This window comes from Pelobates fuscus, chromosome 6, assembly GCF_036172605.1.
Source record: "Pelobates fuscus isolate aPelFus1 chromosome 6, aPelFus1.pri, whole genome shotgun sequence".
Lineage (NCBI taxonomy): Eukaryota > Metazoa > Chordata > Amphibia > Anura > Pelobatidae > Pelobates > Pelobates fuscus.
Window position 1 is genome coordinate 19,837,106 of NC_086322.1, and position 19,084 is coordinate 19,856,189.

The window sequence follows — 19,084 nt, forward strand, 5'->3', positions numbered from 1 at the left end:
GCTCTTCCTCTTTCTTACTTTCTGTTTCCCTATTCATGTATACCTTATTCGCTACCTCCATTAGTTGGGTGATGGACATACCTGCAAACCCTTCTAACTTTTGTAGCTTGCGCTTAATATCTCCATAAGCTTGGCTGACAAAGGCGGAGTTCACCATTCGGGAATTGTCTGCGTCTTCCGGATTAAAGGGGGTATACAAGCGGTATGCCTCCAATAATCGGTCATAAAAGACACTGGGCGCTTCATCACTTTTCTGAATCACCTCAACTGTCTTCGACATATTAATGGCTTTCTTTCCTCCGGCTTTCATGCCAGCAATTATAGCGTCTCTATAGGCTCTGAGTTGAACCATATCAGCACCATTTACATTCCAATCGGGATCGGTGTTGGGATAATGTGTTGCGGCCCATGCTGATGGATTGGCTTGGTTTAAAGTACGGGCTTTATCCTCTAGTGCTTTAATGGCCGCTTGATTAATTCTTGTCCTTTCCTCATTGTTAAACAAAGTCATTAATAACTGCTGGCAATCAGCCCATGTCGGGTTATGTGTCTGTACTATTGAGGTGAACAGATCAGTCATAGCTTGTGGTTTCTCAGTATACGAGGAATTGTGGGTCTTCCAATTTAAGAGATCGGTTGTCGTGAATGGGACATATACAAAGACTGGGTCAGCATGTGCCATTTGGCCTGCGGCATCGATATAGGCTGGCCCAGGATTCAGACGAAGAGGCATCTGATAGTGTTTTAATTGTTGGGCACCGGTCAACTGTCGGGTCTGTATGGGGCTACGTGGAGGGGCGTCAGTCATAGGTTCCAGTCGGGGAGAAATAGGGTATGGGGATGTGGGAGCTTGGTTTTGGGAAAAGGTTGTAAATAAAACACTTCGAGCCGAGCTAGATGAAGCTTGACCGGAAGTCTGAAGTGGCGCCAAATCAGGATATTCGTTTTTAATGGGGGTTGGTTCTGATTCCGGAAGGGGAGATTTAGTACGAGGAGGGGTGGATCCTGTACTGGAGGAGGAAGCGGAAGTGGATGGGGGTAATGAGGGGAGGGTTGCAGGACTTCCTGCATTTGCGTCACTTCCTCTTAACGGAAAGTAAGGGGGCGGCAAAGGGATCTCGGACTCAGGGGGCGTGTCCAAAATGGGCCTAACACCAGTCCTAGTGGACAAACAAGTCCTAGCTACCATGAGGCGACATTGCTCCTCGTGGCATGTCTGGAGCCATTTTGGCGAGTCATTTACGGCCTGTCTCCAACAATCAATATAAGGAAACTGGCCGTAAAGTTCAGGCCTACCCGATACAGCCACGTGTAAGCGCTGTACCAGAGTTGGATCCAAACTGCCACGTGGCGGCCATGCCGCAACCAAAGTAGGCCACTCCCTAGTACACAAAGTGACCAAACGTACAGGAGACATTTTAACCCCAAAATCACAAGTTTTGAATCCCTTTTTAAAATTCTTCACCATACAACCTAAGGGATCCGGAATCGTTGACTGCGACGCACCCATACTTAACAATGGAACGTCGTCGACAACGAATACTATACACGCGTACTATTCAACAGTCACACCCGTTTCCTCTGGCAACAGCACCACGTGGTACAGTTACCAAGTGAAACGTATACAATAACACAATAAACACTCAGGGAATTCCCGTACACACACAGCTGTTACACCAGTCACTAAATAATCAATATTATGCCCTTTGGCGTAACTATACAGTCACCCACGCTATAATTCTCTATATACGAATTACCCGTCTATAACACACCCCAGTAACATCGTCTTTTACAAATAGCGGTTACAGTACGGTTAGCATAGGTCAAAGCACAAGTTAAGGTCACAATACAATTATTAGTGGTTATGGTGTTAAACATGCAATGGACGACAGTGATTAGTACTTATATACAGTATCAGTAAATATACAGGGTTATGGTACCGTGCACTATAATACAGCAACACACTATTAACACTCTCGCTAGACGGCTGAGCTCGCGCTATCTAACAAGATATACACATTACTAAACAATCTTTATCACATTTACAATTCCCAACTAAACTATTGGCCAGTACCTTGATGGACTACCTAAAAACAATCTACATACGTTTTGGTTAGCCACACTGCCCAAGCACCACATATAGCGAGCTAGAGGACCGAATTTACACAGACGCCTCTTAGTCGATAACTATCAAAAGTCTAGTGGGTTCCAAATTTACACGCCTTCCCACTTAGCCCAGATAGGTTGAGAGCTAGCGAACCGAATTTACACAGACGCCGCTTAGTCTCCCGGTCCCTCCGACCTAGCGAACAAAATATACACCCTAGAACGCTAGTCTAGACAAGACACCGGTGTCCGGCTAGGGCTATTTACACCAGAGCCCCGCCTGACTAACAAAATCAAACGGTCTGACTAAAGAGCGTTCGATCGAGCGGTGCGCCTTCGCTCCTTCCCTCCGACAGAGGGGGCAGATACACAGATTTAAACCCCTTTGGGCCTACCGCACAATCGGTATACCCCTAGTGGGTCTGCCGTCTAAAACAGCAGTTGTCTTACCTCCTCGTTCCTGAACCTGAGTTCACACTCATCGACGGGGACACCCCAGCACTTCTCACGTAGAGGCCGATGATCTCCTGGACAACAGACCAGTGGCGCCGAGACGAAGGGAGGTCCACGCAGAAGTTCAGGGGTGCAGCCGTAGAGAACGTGGGCAAAGATAGACCGTCTCACGCCTCTGCCTCTCAGCTACCGTTGAACGATGAGCTTCCCGGCCAATGCACCAAATGATACCGGAGAAACTGACGGAAGCGAAGCACAGAGAGATGGACACAGGTTTCTTCAGGAAGGAAGAGATTCTTTATTGGATCACCGATCGGGACTCAGAGGGACTAGCGTCACCAAAATACCACAAGTTCTGAGCCCCGGACAATAGTGCAGGCTCCTTATATAGGCACATAACTCCTCCCTTATTAAGCTCCACCCGCACATTCTCTTGACCAATCAATACAAATAAGAATTAACTTCCTGCTTGACCGCATGGCTTGTCCAGCACAATGGAGGAGGGGGAATACTACATCCTGTATTCTTGCACATGCTCCGTACACTACTGATCGTATCTTGCCTCGTGCAACCAACTGATCGATACGTCAGCATATGCACGTACACATGCCACGTGGTAATCTCGGCCTACTAAATTTATTTTTACCGAGATTCCACCACATAAGGAGCCTGCACTATTGTCCGGGGCTCAGAACTTGTTGTATTTTGGTGACGTTAGTCCCTCTGAGTCCCGATCGGTGATCCAATAAAGAATCTCTTCCTTCCTGAAGAAACCTGTGTCCATCTCTCTGTGCTTCGCTTCCGTCAGTTTCTCCGGTATCAATACCTACCCCTGACCAGCATGGAGGGAGGGGGGCTCATACCTACCCCTGACTAGCATGGAGGGAGGGGGGCTCATACCTACCCCTGGAGGGAGAGAGGGGGGCTCATACCTACCCCTGACCAGCATGTGGGTGGGGGGGGGGGTCATACCTACCCCTGACCAGCATGGAGGGAGGGGGGCTCATACCTACCCCTGACCAGCATGGAGAGAGAGGGGGGGGGGGTCATACCTGGCCCTGACCAGCATGGAGGGAGGGGGGCTCATACCTACCCCTGACCAGCATGGAGGGAGGGAGGGGGGCTCATACCTACCCCTGACCAGCATGGAGGGAGGGGGGCTCATACCTACCCCTGACCAGCATGGAGGGAGGGAGGGGGGCTCATACCTACCCCTGACCAGCATGTGGGGGGGGGGAGCTCATACCTACCCCTGACCAGCAGAGGGAGCAGGAGCAGCACAGTCAGCAGGCAGCCCCTCCACACTCTGCCAACCATGGCTCTCTGAGCTCTGCCACCATCAGGACCACCAGCTGCTCAATGAGGCCCAGCACGAAGCCCCGCCCCCGGAATGGCCCGCTGCTGGGCTGTGAGAGCATGGGATTGGAGGAGAGAGCTGTCAATCACTCCCACATACCGAACTGCATGTAATAGCAGCGCACTCTGACCGAGTATCCCACTAACCAGGTAATCTCCTCATACTCCGGGTTATACGGCTGCTCTGAACTACAAATCCCAGCATGCTGCGAGGCGATCACCAGGTACAGGAGTTATATTAAAGTAGGCTATAGGGTTTATTCACTAACCGGTGTGCGATATAGCGGCTGTCACCAGGACACACCAAGATGGCTCTGGATGCTTCACACGGCTGACCAATAGGAAATGTGAAGGGGGACCCAATGTCCAATCAGTGTCTTCCGGAAATGGAAACGAGGCGTGGATGAGCTTGTTGGTCGCCCTGGTAACGCCAGCTTGGCCCCGCCCCCGAGCTCCTCCCAGTGACAGTTAACGGTTGTTGAGGAAAGTTCCGGAAGGTTGTTCGCGGTGCATTGTGGGATCAGCCGGCTTTGTCAAGGATCTAATTGACGTTCAGCAAGATGATGGTGAGTGAGCAATCCGCCGCCATCCTCCCCGCTCTGAGCCCGCAGCCCCCCGGCACCTTCACCGCCGGCTCCCCGGGGCCTCCCTGCCTCTCCTGGCCGCTGTGTGAGGCCGGGGGCGGCATGGAGCCGGGTGGGGCACGGCCGGTACCGGAGTCACGTGGGCCTCACAAAGCCTCGGTCTATCCTGGATCTCCTATCCGCATCCCAGACACCGTGCCCGGCCTTGCAGCTCCACTATACCCCGGGCCCCTATATACAGACAGACTGCGCCCTCTCTATACCGTGTCCCTGGCATTAACCCTCTCTATACTGTGTCCCTGACATTAACCCTCTATACTGTGTCCCTGGCATTAACCCTCTCTATATACCGTGTCCCTGGCATTAACCCTCTCTATACCGTGTCCCTGGCATTAACCCTCTCTATATACCGTGTCCCTGGCCTTAACCCTCTCTATATACCGTGTCCCTGGCATTAACCCTCTCTATATACCGTGTCCCTGGCATTAACCCTCTCTATACTGTGTCCCTGACATTAACCCTCTATACTGTGTCCCTGGCATTAACCCTCTCTATATACCGTGTCCCTGGCATTAACCCTCTCTATACTGTGTCCCTGACATTAACCCTCTCTATACCGTGTCCCTGGCATTAACCCTCTCTATATACCGTGTCCCTGACATTAACCCTCTCTATATACCGTGTCCCTGGCATTAACCCTCTCTATATACCGTGTCCCTGGCATTAACCCTCTCTATATACCGTGTCCCTGGCATTAACCCTCTCTATATACCGTGTCCCTGGCATTAACCCTCTCTATATACCGTGTCCCTGGCATTAACCCTCTCTATATACCGTGTCCCTGGCATTAACCCTCTCTATATACCGTGTCCCTGGCATTAACCCTCTCTATATACCGTGTCCCTGGCATTAACCCTCTCTATATACCGTGTCCCTGGCATTAACCCCCTCTATACTGTGTCCCTGACATTAACCCTCTATACTGTGTCCCTGGCATTAACCCTCTCTATATACCGTGTCCCTGGCATTAACCCTCTCTATACTGTGTCCCTGACATTAACCCTCTCTATACCGTGTCCCTGGCATTAACCCTCTCTATATACCGTGTCCCTGGCCTTAACCCTCTCTATATACCGTGTCCCTGACATTAACCCTCTCTATATACCGTGTCCCTGGCATTAACCCTCTCTATATACCGTGTCCCTGGCATTAACCCTCTCTATATACCGTGTCCCTGGCATTAACCCTCTCTATATACCGTGTCCCTGGCATTAACCCTCTCTATATACCGTGTCCCTGGCATTAACCCTCTCTATATACCGTGTCCCTGGCATTAACCCTCTCTATATACCGTGTCCCTGGCATTAACCCTCTCTATATACCGTGTCCCTGGCATTAACCCTCTCTATATACCGTGTCCCTGGCATTAACCCTCTCTATATACCGTGTCCCTGACATTAACCCTCTCTATATACCGTGTCCCTGGCATTAACCCTCTCTATATACCGTGTCCCTGGCATTAACCCTCTCTATACCGTGTCCCTGGCATTAACCCTCTCTATATACCGTGTCCCTGACATTAACCCTCTCTATATACCGTGTCCCTGGCATTAACCCTCTCTATATACCGTGTCCCTGGCATTAACCCTCTCTATATACCGTGTCCCTGGCATTAACCCTCTCTATATACCGTGTCCCTGGCATTAACCCTCTCTATATACCGTGTCCCTGGCATTAACCCTCTCTATATACCGTGTCCCTGGCATTAACCCTCTCTATATACCGTGTCCCTGGCATTAACCCTCTCTATATACCGTGTCCCTGGCATTAACCCTCTCTATATACCGTGTCCCTGACATTAACCCTCTCTATATATCGTGTCCCTGGCATTAACCCTCTCTATATACCGTGTCCCTGGCATTAACCCTCTCTATACCGTGTCCCTGGCATTAACCCTCTCTATATACCGTGTCCCTGACATTAACCCTCTCTATATACCGTGTCCCTGGCATTAACCCTCTCTATATACCGTGTCCCTGGCATTAACCCTCTCTATATACCGTGTCCCTGGCATTAACCCTCTCTATATACCGTGTCCCTGGCATTAACCCTCTCTATATACCGTGTCCCTGGCATTAACCCTCTCTATATACCGTGTCCCTGGCATTAACCCTCTCTATATACCGTGTCCCTGGCATTAACCCTCTCTATATACCGTGTCCCTGGCATTAACCCTCTCTATATACCGTGTCCATGTTAAACCTGGGGAGCTGGCTTGGGAGGGGGACGGGGTAAGTGCACTCTTCACTTTATGTTTTGTATCCCTGTCATGGGGGTTAATATATTATTTATATAGCGCAAACAAATTCTGCAGTGCTTTAGAGCAGACTGCACTCTTCATATATTTTGTATCCCTGTCCTATCTGAGGGGTAATCAACCTGTATGTAGGGCAATCAACCTGTATGTAGGGCAGACTGTGCACTTCACTTTAGGTACCAAATCCACTGCTCTGCTATCTTTGCCAGGCCTGCAATGTGTGTGTGTGTGTGTGTGTGTGTGTTTTGTTCCTTCATAACTTGTATGAGTGGGATATGCATTTGCCATGACAGTATTACCTGTCCATTCTGTTTCATGCATAATATTTTCTACTTAATACAGAGATTAAGCGTGCGTATTACTTTGCACTGATCAGCCACAACAATAAAATCACTGACAAGGGAAGCGAATAACATTGATTGTATCCTTACGATGTCACTGTCAAGGGCTTGGATATATAGGCTGCAAGTGAACAGTCAGTTCTTGAATTTCATGTTATGGAAGCAGGGAAAATGGGCAAGCGGAAAGAACTGAGAGGCAATGTAAACACTGCGTTTAAAATATAGTGTTTACATGGAAATGTCTGCAGGGAATGACTATACTCACCAGAACAACTACATTGAGTTATAGTTCTGGTGACTATAGTGTCCCTTTAACCCCTTAAGGACCAAACTTCTGGAATAAAAGGGAATCATGACGTGTCACACACGTCATGTGTCCTTAAGGGGTTAAAGGACCACTATAGGCACCCAGACTACTTCAGCTTAATGAAGTGGTCTTGTGCCAGGTCCATCTAGGGTTAACCCTGCCTGCTGCAAACACTGCTATGTTTATAATAGGGTTAATCCAGCCTCTAGTGGCTGTCTCATTGACAGCCGCTAGAGGCGCTTCTCTCTGTGATTTTCACAGTGAAAAGATGCTGCCGTCCATAGGAAAGCATTGAGAATGCTTTCCTATGGACTGACTGAATGCGTGCGCGGCTCTTGCCGAGCATGCACATTCAGCCGCTGACAACCAAAGGAGGAGGAGAGTCCCCCGCGCTGGAGAAAGGTACGCCTTTAACCCCTTCCTCTCCCTGGAACCTGGCGGGAGTGGGGCCATGAGGGTGGGGGCACCCTCAGGGCACTATAGTGGTCCTTTCATTTCTCTACAATCGTCACTAGCTGGGGGGAATGACAACGATTGACAGCGGTAGCTCAGCCTTGTGTCAAGCTTTGTCAGGCATAGGAAAATAAAGACATGGCAGTCTCTACTTTCGCTTGGTAATATTCCAACACCGTCAATATGAGTATTTAATAACGATTTACTCTTTAGCCGCTTTAACCTTCCAAGATTGGATGGAAATGATTGACTGCAAGTGTATGGCTAACCAGCTTCCCTCCATGATTAGACAATTTTGGAACGATCATGCATGTGTCTATATTGCCTGAGCCGCGACTGCCTGGTTGGATGCAGAGTTTTTGTCAGATTGCGTAGAAATCCTTTTTGCAAAACTCTGTACACTGTAACCGCTAGAACGTGATAATAAGGTGCTTATAGTACTTTTTTTAAATTATTTTTTTAAGAGAATGTGACGCACATCATTTCTCTATGAAGCTGAATAACTAGTGCCTTTAGAGATTGCGTAGCTGTTACCTAACCACCTCAGGGCTGCAGAGGTTAACAACACTGGTGTAAGGTTGTGCACTAACCTGGGAATTGACCAGATCCAGCATAACTTACAGGGTTATTCACTAAAGTGATTTTTTTTTTTCATTTAAGGTCAAACTAGCCAAACTAAAAAATGCTGATTTATGTTTGATGGGTAGAAATGGCAAGCTCTGCATTGCTTATTGGTGCTATTTGTGTCTTGCAGCCCACACCAGTTATCCTGCTCAAAGAGGGCACCGACACCTCCCAAGGGGTGCCTCAACTCCTGAGTAACATCAGTGCTTGCCAGGTGATTGCTGAAGCCGTGCGCACAACTCTAGGTCCTCGGGGTATGGATAAACTCATTGTTGATGACAGAGGTAAGCATTGTTCCCTTTGGCACTAGACATGTCCCTGACTGCAGCCAGTTAACCACAAAAGTTGTGAAGGAATAAATTCTTGCAAAAATGGTGTGTATTGTTTTACTTTTCAGTTATGCTGACATATTTGTTATTCTTTATATCATATGTTGTGTGTTAGTTGTTTGAGCTGCTTACATAGCTGGCTGTACCTTACATGATTCCTTTATTTTTCCAGGTAAAGCAACAATCTCCAATGATGGTGCTACTATATTGAAGCTCCTGGATGTGGTGCATCCTGCAGGAAAGACCCTAGTGGACATTGCCAAATCTCAGGATGCAGAGGTACATTAACTGACTAATGCAGAGACTTTCATTCAAATCCGTACTGCCTGAACATAACTTATCACACAGTGCCCAGCAGGGATTTATTGGATGTGTACTTAAACACTTGGCTGCAGCTTTGTCCATCACAACAATAGACTTGGAGTCCTGTACTAACGCAACCTCAGTACTCTAAGGCTATTATTGTTGACCAGGTTGGACAAAATAATGCTTGATAATGTGGAAGTGTCCTTTCCCTTTAATTGGGTGGTTTAAGTTTAAGAAGGCGATGGTATCACTGTAAAGCCTTTGTTTTTGAAGACTTTTCCAAAACGGTTTCACCAAATTAATGGGAATTGCACCTATATATTAAAGGAACACTATAGTGTTAGCTGTATTGTTATGAAAATTTAATTAAAGGTAATTACATCACGCTCTTCACTTTCCTGCAACGCCACAGAGAAGGCATGGCTCACTCTGTTGTTGGTCCAATCCAATGCACCTCATAGACGAGCATTGGAGACCTAATGCAACTGTGCGGCAAGTGCCTTGCCATTTCAAAATTCTTTATAGAAACAGTTTGCCCCCTTACCTTAGTTCCTTCCGGGCTCAAATGCTCTCTGGCGGTTCAGTGACTCACTCCCAGCAAGCTGCGGCCATCGCCATTCCTTGGCTGAGAGTGTTTTCTCAGTCGGATTTAACCAACTTAAAACTCTTGTTCCAGGCTGGCTGATGGCACCCCAGTGACTCTGCCAAAGGTAGAGTTATTCCTCCAGCAGCAGATGGGTTAAACTACGTTTGTGTAGTGTTTCATAGTGAAACTGCACATACAAGCTCCAGGCGCCATGCCACTTCTAATCACTTTAATATCACTATAACTACTGAAATAAGCTAAAGTGGAATTGTCCTTGTAAGTCAGTGGATCTTAGTGTTTGTGCGTTTCGGTGGTTGTGACACTGTATATTGTCAGGTAGATATTTTTATTACTGTGTATGTCCTAGACACTGGGTTGTTAGTGTGTGGGATTTATTTTGGGTTCCTCCTTCTGATGTTGTACAGGTAAATAGTGCTATTAATGTGTTTGTCTCATTATGCCTTATGTGTTGGGCTGTTTTCATTTATTTGTTCCTTGCAGGTAGGAGATGGCACCACCTCTGTGACGTTACTGGCAGCTGAGATCTTGAAACAGGTGAAGCCTTATGTTGAGGACGGACTTCATCCTCAGATAATCATCCGTGCTTTCCGCACAGCAACACAGTTGGTGAGTTTTTTTTTTTTTTTTCTTGTGACAGTCACACACAACCGTGACACATTGTTTCCCCACCCCCCCAACATCTTTTATAGGCTTTTGGGGAGTGGGTCCAGTTGTTATTCATGCCTCACGTTGTTGTTGTTTTTTGTCTTGTCTTGTTTTGTTTGCTACAGGCAATTAGTAAAATCAAAGAAATTGCTGTCACTGTGAAGAAGGAGGACAAAGAGTAAGTATCCTGTATATCACATCATGTGTTAGCGTATGCCACTATTTCTTATTTGTACTGCTAGGCTGCTTCGTTTAAAGTCCCACTGACAGACCTAGAGGGAAGCTCTGTGATTGTTACCAGAATGCCGCTTTGTGTATCTGTCAGTGTAGCATTTTGAAAATAATGGCAGGGGCATTTGTGATGTTATTGATGCTCATACTACATCAATCACAAACCACATTCAAGCCGACATAAATAACTGACTTTTATTTAACACATCTTCTTACATGCATGGATCGATTGTTAGTGTTGTTTTTGTGTGAGCTGTTCGTATTATTTGTATGGGGGAATGTTGATGGCTTCCCTGGAATCCAGTGGGGGCATTACTGGCCAGGTACAGGTCAAGGGCGGGAACTGCGATAGCTGCTGCAGGATTCACATTTACAAGTGCTGGGAGGAAAGTGATCTGAGATGACTTCCTCTAAGTGCTGCAATGCATAAATTGAGGATTGTCCTGATTCCCTTTAATAAATGAATACAAGGATTCCCTGAAGTAAGATTTCCGGCTCCTGTACCCAGAGGGTTTGGAGTCGTGCCTTGAGGCCATGCTTCTAAGCCTTTTAATTGGTTAACTAGAGGGCTTTGTGGGTAGGTGATGGGGACAGGACTGCACACACTATGACAACTTCATTAATATGAAATTGGAGAAGTACCTACAAAGTCCCTTTAAGTCTCTCTCTCTGTTCAAGTTGACAGCAGACCTAAAATATGCAGATAATTGACAATAGGAGACTTGTCCCCAGCACCTAACTGCCAATTACTATGAATGTGCAGTGTTTCAATGAGAAACTAGTCTTTTTCAGAAATGTATTCAGACATTTCCTGAAGTTATTGTTACATGTACATAGACTACAGTGTTAATGTGAGAGCTCTGGAAATGCATTGATATCCTATCTGAAAAGGCTAGATTATGCCAATGTAAAAAAAAAAAAAAAAAAAAGTAATTTTTGCTTTGTGTTTTTTAGAGAGCAGCGGCTTATCCTAGAAAAGTGTGCAGCAACCGCACTGAGCTCTAAGCTGATTGCAACGCAGAAAGACTTCTTTGCCAAAATGGTGGTTGATGCTGTCACGTTATTGGATGATCTGCTACAACTTAAAATGATTGGAATTAAGAAAGTCCAGGGCGGTGCGCTTGAGGTGAGACTGCAAGGCTGAATTAGCATTAACTGTGTGATTTGACAATGTGTGACGCTTAATGCGCCACGGTCACGCTGAACTTGACCTTTCTCCTAATGTTTTCCCTTCCTCTCTCAGGATCTGTTCTTCTTTTCTTTTTCTGATCTAGTTTTCTTTAAAGCATAAGCCAAATTAGGGACTACTTTGTCTTGTGTTTTTTCCTACGCCTGACATTCTCTTACACAGGAGGAACTTAAAGGAGCACTATAGTGCCAGGAAAACAAACTCTTTTTCCTGGCACTATAGGGTTATTAGGTGCCCTCTTCTGCTGGGCTGAAGGGGTTAAAACCCCTTCAGCCACTTACCATAATCCAGCGCCGGCTCCCTCGGCACTCGTGACCTCTCCTCCCCCTGCCGACGTCGGCTCTGCATGCGCGGCCAGAGCTGCACACCCATTCAATTGCCCATAGAAATACTTTCCTGTTGACGTCAGCGTGTCCTCAATGCGAATTTCACATTGAGGATTGCGGAAGCAGCATCTAAGTGGCTGTCAGGGAGAGAGCCACGAGAGGCTGAAACTGCTATGTTTACATTTGCAGGGTTAAAACTAGGGGGACATGGCACCCAGACCACTTCATTGAGCTGACGTGGTATGGGTGACTAGTGATCTTTTAAGTCCGTTCCATTTCCCATGTCAGAGAAAATTTCCCACATTACTCCCTTTCCTCTATGACACATGAAATAGAGCTGATTTGATTTAAGCCCCTCCTTGTGTGAGAGAAAGTCAGACGTTGAAAAAATACATAAGACAAAGTAGTCCCTGCTTTGTTTTATATTTTTAAGGAAAACTAGATCCTGAGAGAGGAAGAGAAAACCATCGGAGAAAGGTAAGTTCAGTGTGACAGTGCCGCTTTAAGGTTAGCTGATATTACAACTATGGTGTTAAAGAGAAATCTTTTTGGTGTAGAGAAGTCTATTTGAATGTGGCTATGTTGCTACTCTTATATGCTTCAGTAGTATTTAATCGAGAGCGGCAACCAATTTAGAGGTGATAGTACCTAGTTTTATTTATTTGTTTTATTCTTGTCTGTCTATACATATGTGGTGGTCTTGAATTGCTAATTACAGGAGCCTTCAATTTCCCCTGTAGGAATCTCATCTGGTTGCTGGGGTGGCCTTCAAGAAAACCTTTTCCTATGCTGGATTTGAAATGCAGCCCAAGAAATACGAGTCCCCAAAGATTGCTCTTCTCAATATAGAGCTGGAACTGAAAGCAGAGAAAGATAATGCAGAGGTCCGAGTGAATAAAATTGAGGTAAAGGAATTTCTGAAATTTGTCATCTGGGAAGGTGTTTCACAAGTGTAACTGGCCAAGTAGGTTTGTGTCTAGTAATTCATTGGTGTATTTCCGTCCATGGAATTAATTTGTATTGTAGAAATCAGTGTATGTGAACATGGTTTAACGAAACAAAAAAAGTGGATATGTACAGAAAATGTAATTTTAACAAAAAAAATGTATTTAGATAATTTATAAAAAAAGCCTGTACTTGCCACCAAAGTCATAAACTATAATCTGTAGTGTGTACGTAACATAGACGAAATGGCAAATTCCATATACAAATCCCAATCTGTAGTACCCTATATTGGTCACCAGGTGTCAGTCGCAAAAGAGCTCCAACAAGCAAACCATAGAATATCCCTACTTTTTTGCCAGCCCAGTGGGGCAAAAAAGTATGTTGCACATCTAAGGTGAACAAACAGGTTATACAAAAGATAGCGTATTCGACGCACGTTTCACCCACCTTGTGGGGGTCATCGGGAGTGTCGAAAAGGATGACTGTATGAGGTGATAATGTTACCTGCTCACAGTCTCGCTTGCCTGGTTTTGTCATTTGATTCTTTAGCCTTGCGTCCTCCGAACAGTCCCTTTCAAACTATAACAATCCATAAGTCTAGTGTATCTCTTATTTGATCTGTCCAATCACTGATTTGGCTCCATTGCAAGAATGTGATAGTTTTTGTACTGGTAGGTTGTTTAAAGGAACACTATAGCATCGGGAATACATTTATATTTCTAAGGCTACAGTCCTAATGTCCCTGGATCATTTAGCCCCCCCCCCCCCCCCCCCCCCATCTGTACAGAAAACAAATTACTCGCCTTTTCTCCCTCTGAGACCACCTCCAGGGTGACAAGCCAATCCAATACTCCTCAAAAACTAGCATTGGAAAGCATAGGCGCTCGCTGTGATGCGCCTACAACTCCTCCATAGAGAATTACTGTTCTCAATAGTTCTCTGGCAAATTGTGACGGCACTGTGCTTGCCCCCATGACATCGCAATATTTTAAAGTATGAAAGCTGGGTAGTAAGATTTCCAGCTCTCATACCCAGAGAGCTTGGCGGTGTGACTTGAAGCTCCACTTCCAAGCCTCCTATTAGGTTTGCGGGGAGAAGGACTGTATGTACCATAACTACTTCAGTAAGGTGAAGTTGTTAAAGTGCCTACAGTGTCCCTTTAAATCCTTCAATGTCCTGCTTAAAGGTTTATTTTAGCATTTGGAATACAAACATATTCTTAACACTAGAGTGTTGTACTAACACTAATTGTTGGCCAGGATTAAATTACATCAGACTGTTGCTTTAAATGTGTATTCAATCCCTACTGACCTTGCACTGATGTCATCATATTTTCTCTCAATATTCTGACACTACCAATGTGTTCATCTTAGGACTATCAAGCGATTGTAGATGCTGAATGGAATATTCTGTATGATAAACTGGACAAGATTCACAAGTCTGGAGCTAAAGTCGTCTTGTCCAAGCTGCCAATTGGGGATGTAGCTACACAGTACTTTGCAGACAGGGATCTGTTCTGTGCTGGAAGAGTGCCAGAAGAGGACCTTAAAAGGACCATGATGGTAATATCTAATGAATACAGTTAGATCCTATGTATCTACAAACAAAACCTCCATCCCTTGTTCTAATAGATGCACCTTTGCTGTATCTAGCAATCAGATGACTATTTTGATATCTAATTCCTGTTCTTTTAGGCCTGTGGAGGATCCATCCAGACCAGTGTGAATGCGTTGACTGATGATGTTCTTGGGCAGTGTGCTCTCTTTGAGGAAGCTCAGGTGGGCGGAGAAAGGTGAGGGGTTTCATTTACACTCTTAGTACTTGGCTTTATAAAATGAAGAAACAAACTGGGTACCCCAAACCCTACTCGTAAAACGTAGTCTTCCATTTGTAAATCCTGCAAATTCCCACTTCCTTTACAAGAATATGCTACCGAATACAAGAATGAGTTTTTCTGTTATGACAGGGAGAGTCCATCTTGATATATTTGTATCAAATGGTTTTTGTGTCAAATGTTAACTGATTCTAAAATGTGCCCAGTTTTTAGGAGATGCACACTCAATATAATATTGTTAGCAGTGTAACTCAGGGAGAGCTATAGCCACGAAGCTCAAGTGGGGCCCTGTCACTTTTAATCTTTGTGTCACAGAATTCTTTGTACACGTGTGACAAAGCCAGTGCTGAACATTTATTTGTGTGTTTGCTACAGGTATAACATCTTTTCTGGGTGCCCCAAAGCCAAGACATGTACAATCATACTGAGAGGGGGTGCAGAGCAATTCATGGAGGAGACAGAGCGCTCTCTGCATGACGCCATCATGATTGTGCGGCGAGCAATCAAGGTAACCGTGCCTAATTACACATTTTGTTATGGTTTTCGTGTCAGTCTCTTGTACCTTCATATTGCACTTTGAAATTAACACTTTTATCGTCCTCTTTAGAATGACTCTGTGGTAGCTGGAGGAGGGGCCATTGAGATGGAGCTTTCCAAGTATCTTCGTGATTATTCCAGGACAATCCCGGGAAAGCAACAGCTTCTGATTGGCTCCTATGCCAAGGCTCTGGAGATTATCCCAAGACAACTATGTGACAATGCTGGCTTTGATGCCACGAACATCCTGAACAAGCTAAGAGCTAAACACGCCCAGGTAAGTGTTTCAAATCAGTCTTCTATTGCCCTTTATTGCTCCATTATTTACCCTCCTCTCGTAGTGCAAGACACAATGTCACAAAAAGTCGCAAACACCCAGACAGCTGGGTGGAGCTTTCATGTATTTCACACTTCTCCATTAATCTGGCTGTACACTTATGTTTTATAGATTTTACCAGCAGCTTTCACTCTTCTGCCTACATAGACAGAATTTATTTTAAATGTGTACTTTTTACATCAAATTTAAGATATCATCAGGTGTTCCTTCTCGCTGATTGTGTGTTATTGTTAAACCAGTTTGAGGGGAATTGAAAACCGGGGACAAACCAGAAGTACACTATAAAGTGTCATTTCTTCAGTGTTGTCACATGAAAAGATATAATAAATATTTACAAAAATGTAAGGGGTGTACTCACTTTTGTGAGATACTGTATATGTTTAATCTTTATGCCTTCTATCCTTTTGATTATAATCAGATTGATTTAGTTAGCTGGTCAGTAATCGGTAATATGTACAAGAAATCTGTAAGGGATTTCACTTACATTCTGCTACAGTGTCTCCATGTCCTCAGAGGTTGGGTAACTCCCACTTCCAGTTGACCCTGTCTCCTCCCAAAGTCGTCTTTGACTTCCTCTAAGCAGGTCAAACCTCCTCTGTGACTTTGACATGCTGGCTACATTGAAGTCACTCTGTTACTATACTATCGCTGGCTAGGAGTTACTGTAGCACAGCATGCACTGTGGTTGCTGTACATGAAGAGTGTGAGAATTGATTGACAGGTGTGAGACCTATTTTTAAGTATTTGCTAACACACTCTGTGTGTGTGTGTGTATGTATGTACATGTGTATAAAATGGTCTTTAAGCATAATGGCCTCCCTGTTGCTGGATGTGAAAAGTATTAAAATGTATAGTGTTACAGAGTATGGGTGGTGTTTTATAAATATATCTGTTTTATTTACTCTGCTATTCCAACATGCAGGGAAACTAATAATTTATTTTGGGTATCCTTTCAGGGTGGAATGTGGTACGGGGTGGATGTCAACAATGAAGACATAGCAGATAACTTTGATGCTTGCGTTTGGGAGCCAGCAATTGTAAGAATTAATGCATTAACAGCAGCTTCAGAAGCAGCCTGTCTCATACTGTCTGTGGATGAAACCATCAAAAACCCAAGATCCACTGCAGACGCCCCGCCAGCTGGTCGCGGCAGAGGAAGGCCTCATCACCATTGAAACCGCAAAACTGGTTATTTAATCAGTCCATTTCACTTCAGTCCCGGTAAAGGAAAAACTGTTGGTGCAGTTCTTCATTGAGCTCAGTGATCTATCCACTGGCACAGGGTTACATTGGCCTCCTAACAGCTTGCTTTATTGTCTTTTTGAATGCTTACTGTGTGGTCAACAAAAGAAATATTACATTAGATGGTCAGAACTGGGATCTCCGTTCTAGTAACATGTATGTTGCAGCACATATAATTTAGAGACTTCTCGTCCTAATACAAGTCTTGCCCTTTTTTTGTATGTCCTCCAATACACCTCCAAAGCGGAGCATAAAATCTAACTGAGCATTCTTCACCATCAATGTCCACTTAACTTTTTCTTTTTGTTATCCTCTCAGTTGGTTGTGTACCTCCCTGGACGAATGTGGCCATTTTGATACTCTATTTATTTTCCTTGAAACAAACCATAATTAAATGCACTTCAATGAATTGTCAGCATTTTTTTCTTGTTAATGTACCAAGTGGATGTTTTATAAATATCTCTTACATGTAGACATTAGGTAATAAAATGCTTTCATGAGGGTTTGCTAGCCATGTGTTGAAGATGACAGTCTTTAGAATAACTGAAGTCATTGTTTGACCACCTTGCCATAAATTTCTGACATTGCTGCAGCTGGATATGGATTGTGCATGTAACAATGCTTTTCAACTGTCACACTAAAATACAGTGGGCTTTAGTGGTTATAATGCTTGGAGTACCCTGGCCTGGTTCCCTATTAATTGTGCAGACCATATTCCCTCTTACCTGCATCCCCGCCAGGCTCGGCGGCTCCTCTAGAACACTGGTGACGTGCTTAGTGCTTCTGCAGAAGCCGATCCAATCTCCTTGAAAACTTTCACAGAATTGCCCTTAGCCAGTCAGCAACTATTGTTCTGGGCTGCCTAATGATGATTCATCCTGCCTAGCAAAGACCTCCAGCAGCTTCATACATTAGCGCTGTACAGACAGATTTCATTCATATCACTGAAATGATCGAGGAGTTAGGAGTATCCTTTAAACACCAAAACCCGGTCACTATCGCATCGACACAAATGTTAGACATGGCTTCCCTACTGTTCAAGCTAGCAAGTTTTCTTTCCGTTTCTTGCCTTTAGAGAGACACAACAGCCACCATAATGTCATCTCAGTGAAGTGGTTTTGGTGTCTGGAGGTGCTGGATGCCCTCTTGCTTTACGTGTTAAACAGTTTACAAGCGGTTTGACTACAAAATTCTCCTGACAACGCCTGGGATAGCCGGACACTCCAATACGGTCACTGGCAACCAAAGTAAAAGGCTCCATATAGGGTGCAGAGGAGGAAGGGACATACGCTTGTCGGGTAGCCTTTAAAGTTAAACCTATAGTAAGAGCATGCCTATGACTTCCAGGCAACATAACTACTTCATTGACTCTCTTTCAGTCTGTATGTTTGCTTTTCATAGTAGAAATTACAAGTAATGGACAATCAAACCGTGAGTTTACTCTTCTTCTAGAAATTGCTTGTTACCAAGGTAAAGAACCAGGTGTTTAATATGTATAGTGGCAGTACTTGGCAAGATGGCTTTTTGTCACCTCCCTACCATATCCGATGCAATACCAGAACAATCCAATGATTTGCCTGTCCACGGGCTAGATAAGGACCTTTTTGTTATTTTTCTCTGGAACATAATCTTGGTGGAGGGAAGCGACACTATCTCAGGCGGCTGGATCACTTCTGCATGGTACAAATGCCTGCCAAGTGCAATGAATATCGCCACATTTACTCTGGATCAAGTAGTCTTGTGTTTGCTCCCTCTTTTTGTGCCAGAAGTTGTTTCCAAGAAAAATCTGTTTCAATAGATCTTCCTGCATTCATTTTCTACACCTCAAGACTCCCATGGAAGTCCATTTCTTGTGTGTTCATCACTGACACAAAATCCTTTAGGGGATTGGTAGGATAGTATTACACAAACTTAAAATAGCAACAAATAGTTAAGTGAAACCTTCTTTCAGGTGTTCTTAAGCCTATACTCTAATATTTAAAGGCTAAGTATGGCTGCATAGTTAGAAGAAGGGA

General features: G+C 44.8%; 2 protein-coding genes across 2 annotated transcripts in view; one reads left to right on the top strand and one right to left on the bottom strand.

Moving 5' to 3' along the window:
* The window catches only part of PRADC1 (protease associated domain containing 1), a 36,995-nt gene extending 33,058 nt beyond the window's left edge, over positions 1 to 3,937 (bottom strand). The window contains exon 1 of the mRNA XM_063457543.1: positions 3,810 to 3,937. Within this exon, the coding sequence (XP_063313613.1) occupies positions 3,810 to 3,876 (67 nt within the window). The 5' untranslated portion in view covers positions 3,877 to 3,937. The remainder of the gene's footprint in view (positions 1 to 3,809) is intronic.
* Positions 3,938 to 4,375: 438 nt separating this feature from the next.
* CCT7 (chaperonin containing TCP1 subunit 7) lies at positions 4,376 to 17,478 on the top strand. Its single transcript, XM_063457544.1, has 12 exons — positions 4,376 to 4,481; positions 8,672 to 8,825; positions 9,043 to 9,149; positions 10,264 to 10,389; positions 10,554 to 10,606; positions 11,614 to 11,785; positions 12,915 to 13,079; positions 14,493 to 14,681; positions 14,814 to 14,911; positions 15,329 to 15,461; positions 15,561 to 15,767; positions 16,784 to 17,478. Exons 1-12 carry the CDS (start codon positions 4,476 to 4,478, stop codon positions 17,000 to 17,002), a joined length of 1,629 nt encoding a protein of 542 aa, XP_063313614.1. The 5' UTR covers positions 4,376 to 4,475; the 3' UTR covers positions 17,003 to 17,478.
* Positions 17,479 to 19,084: the final 1,606 nt, after the last annotated feature.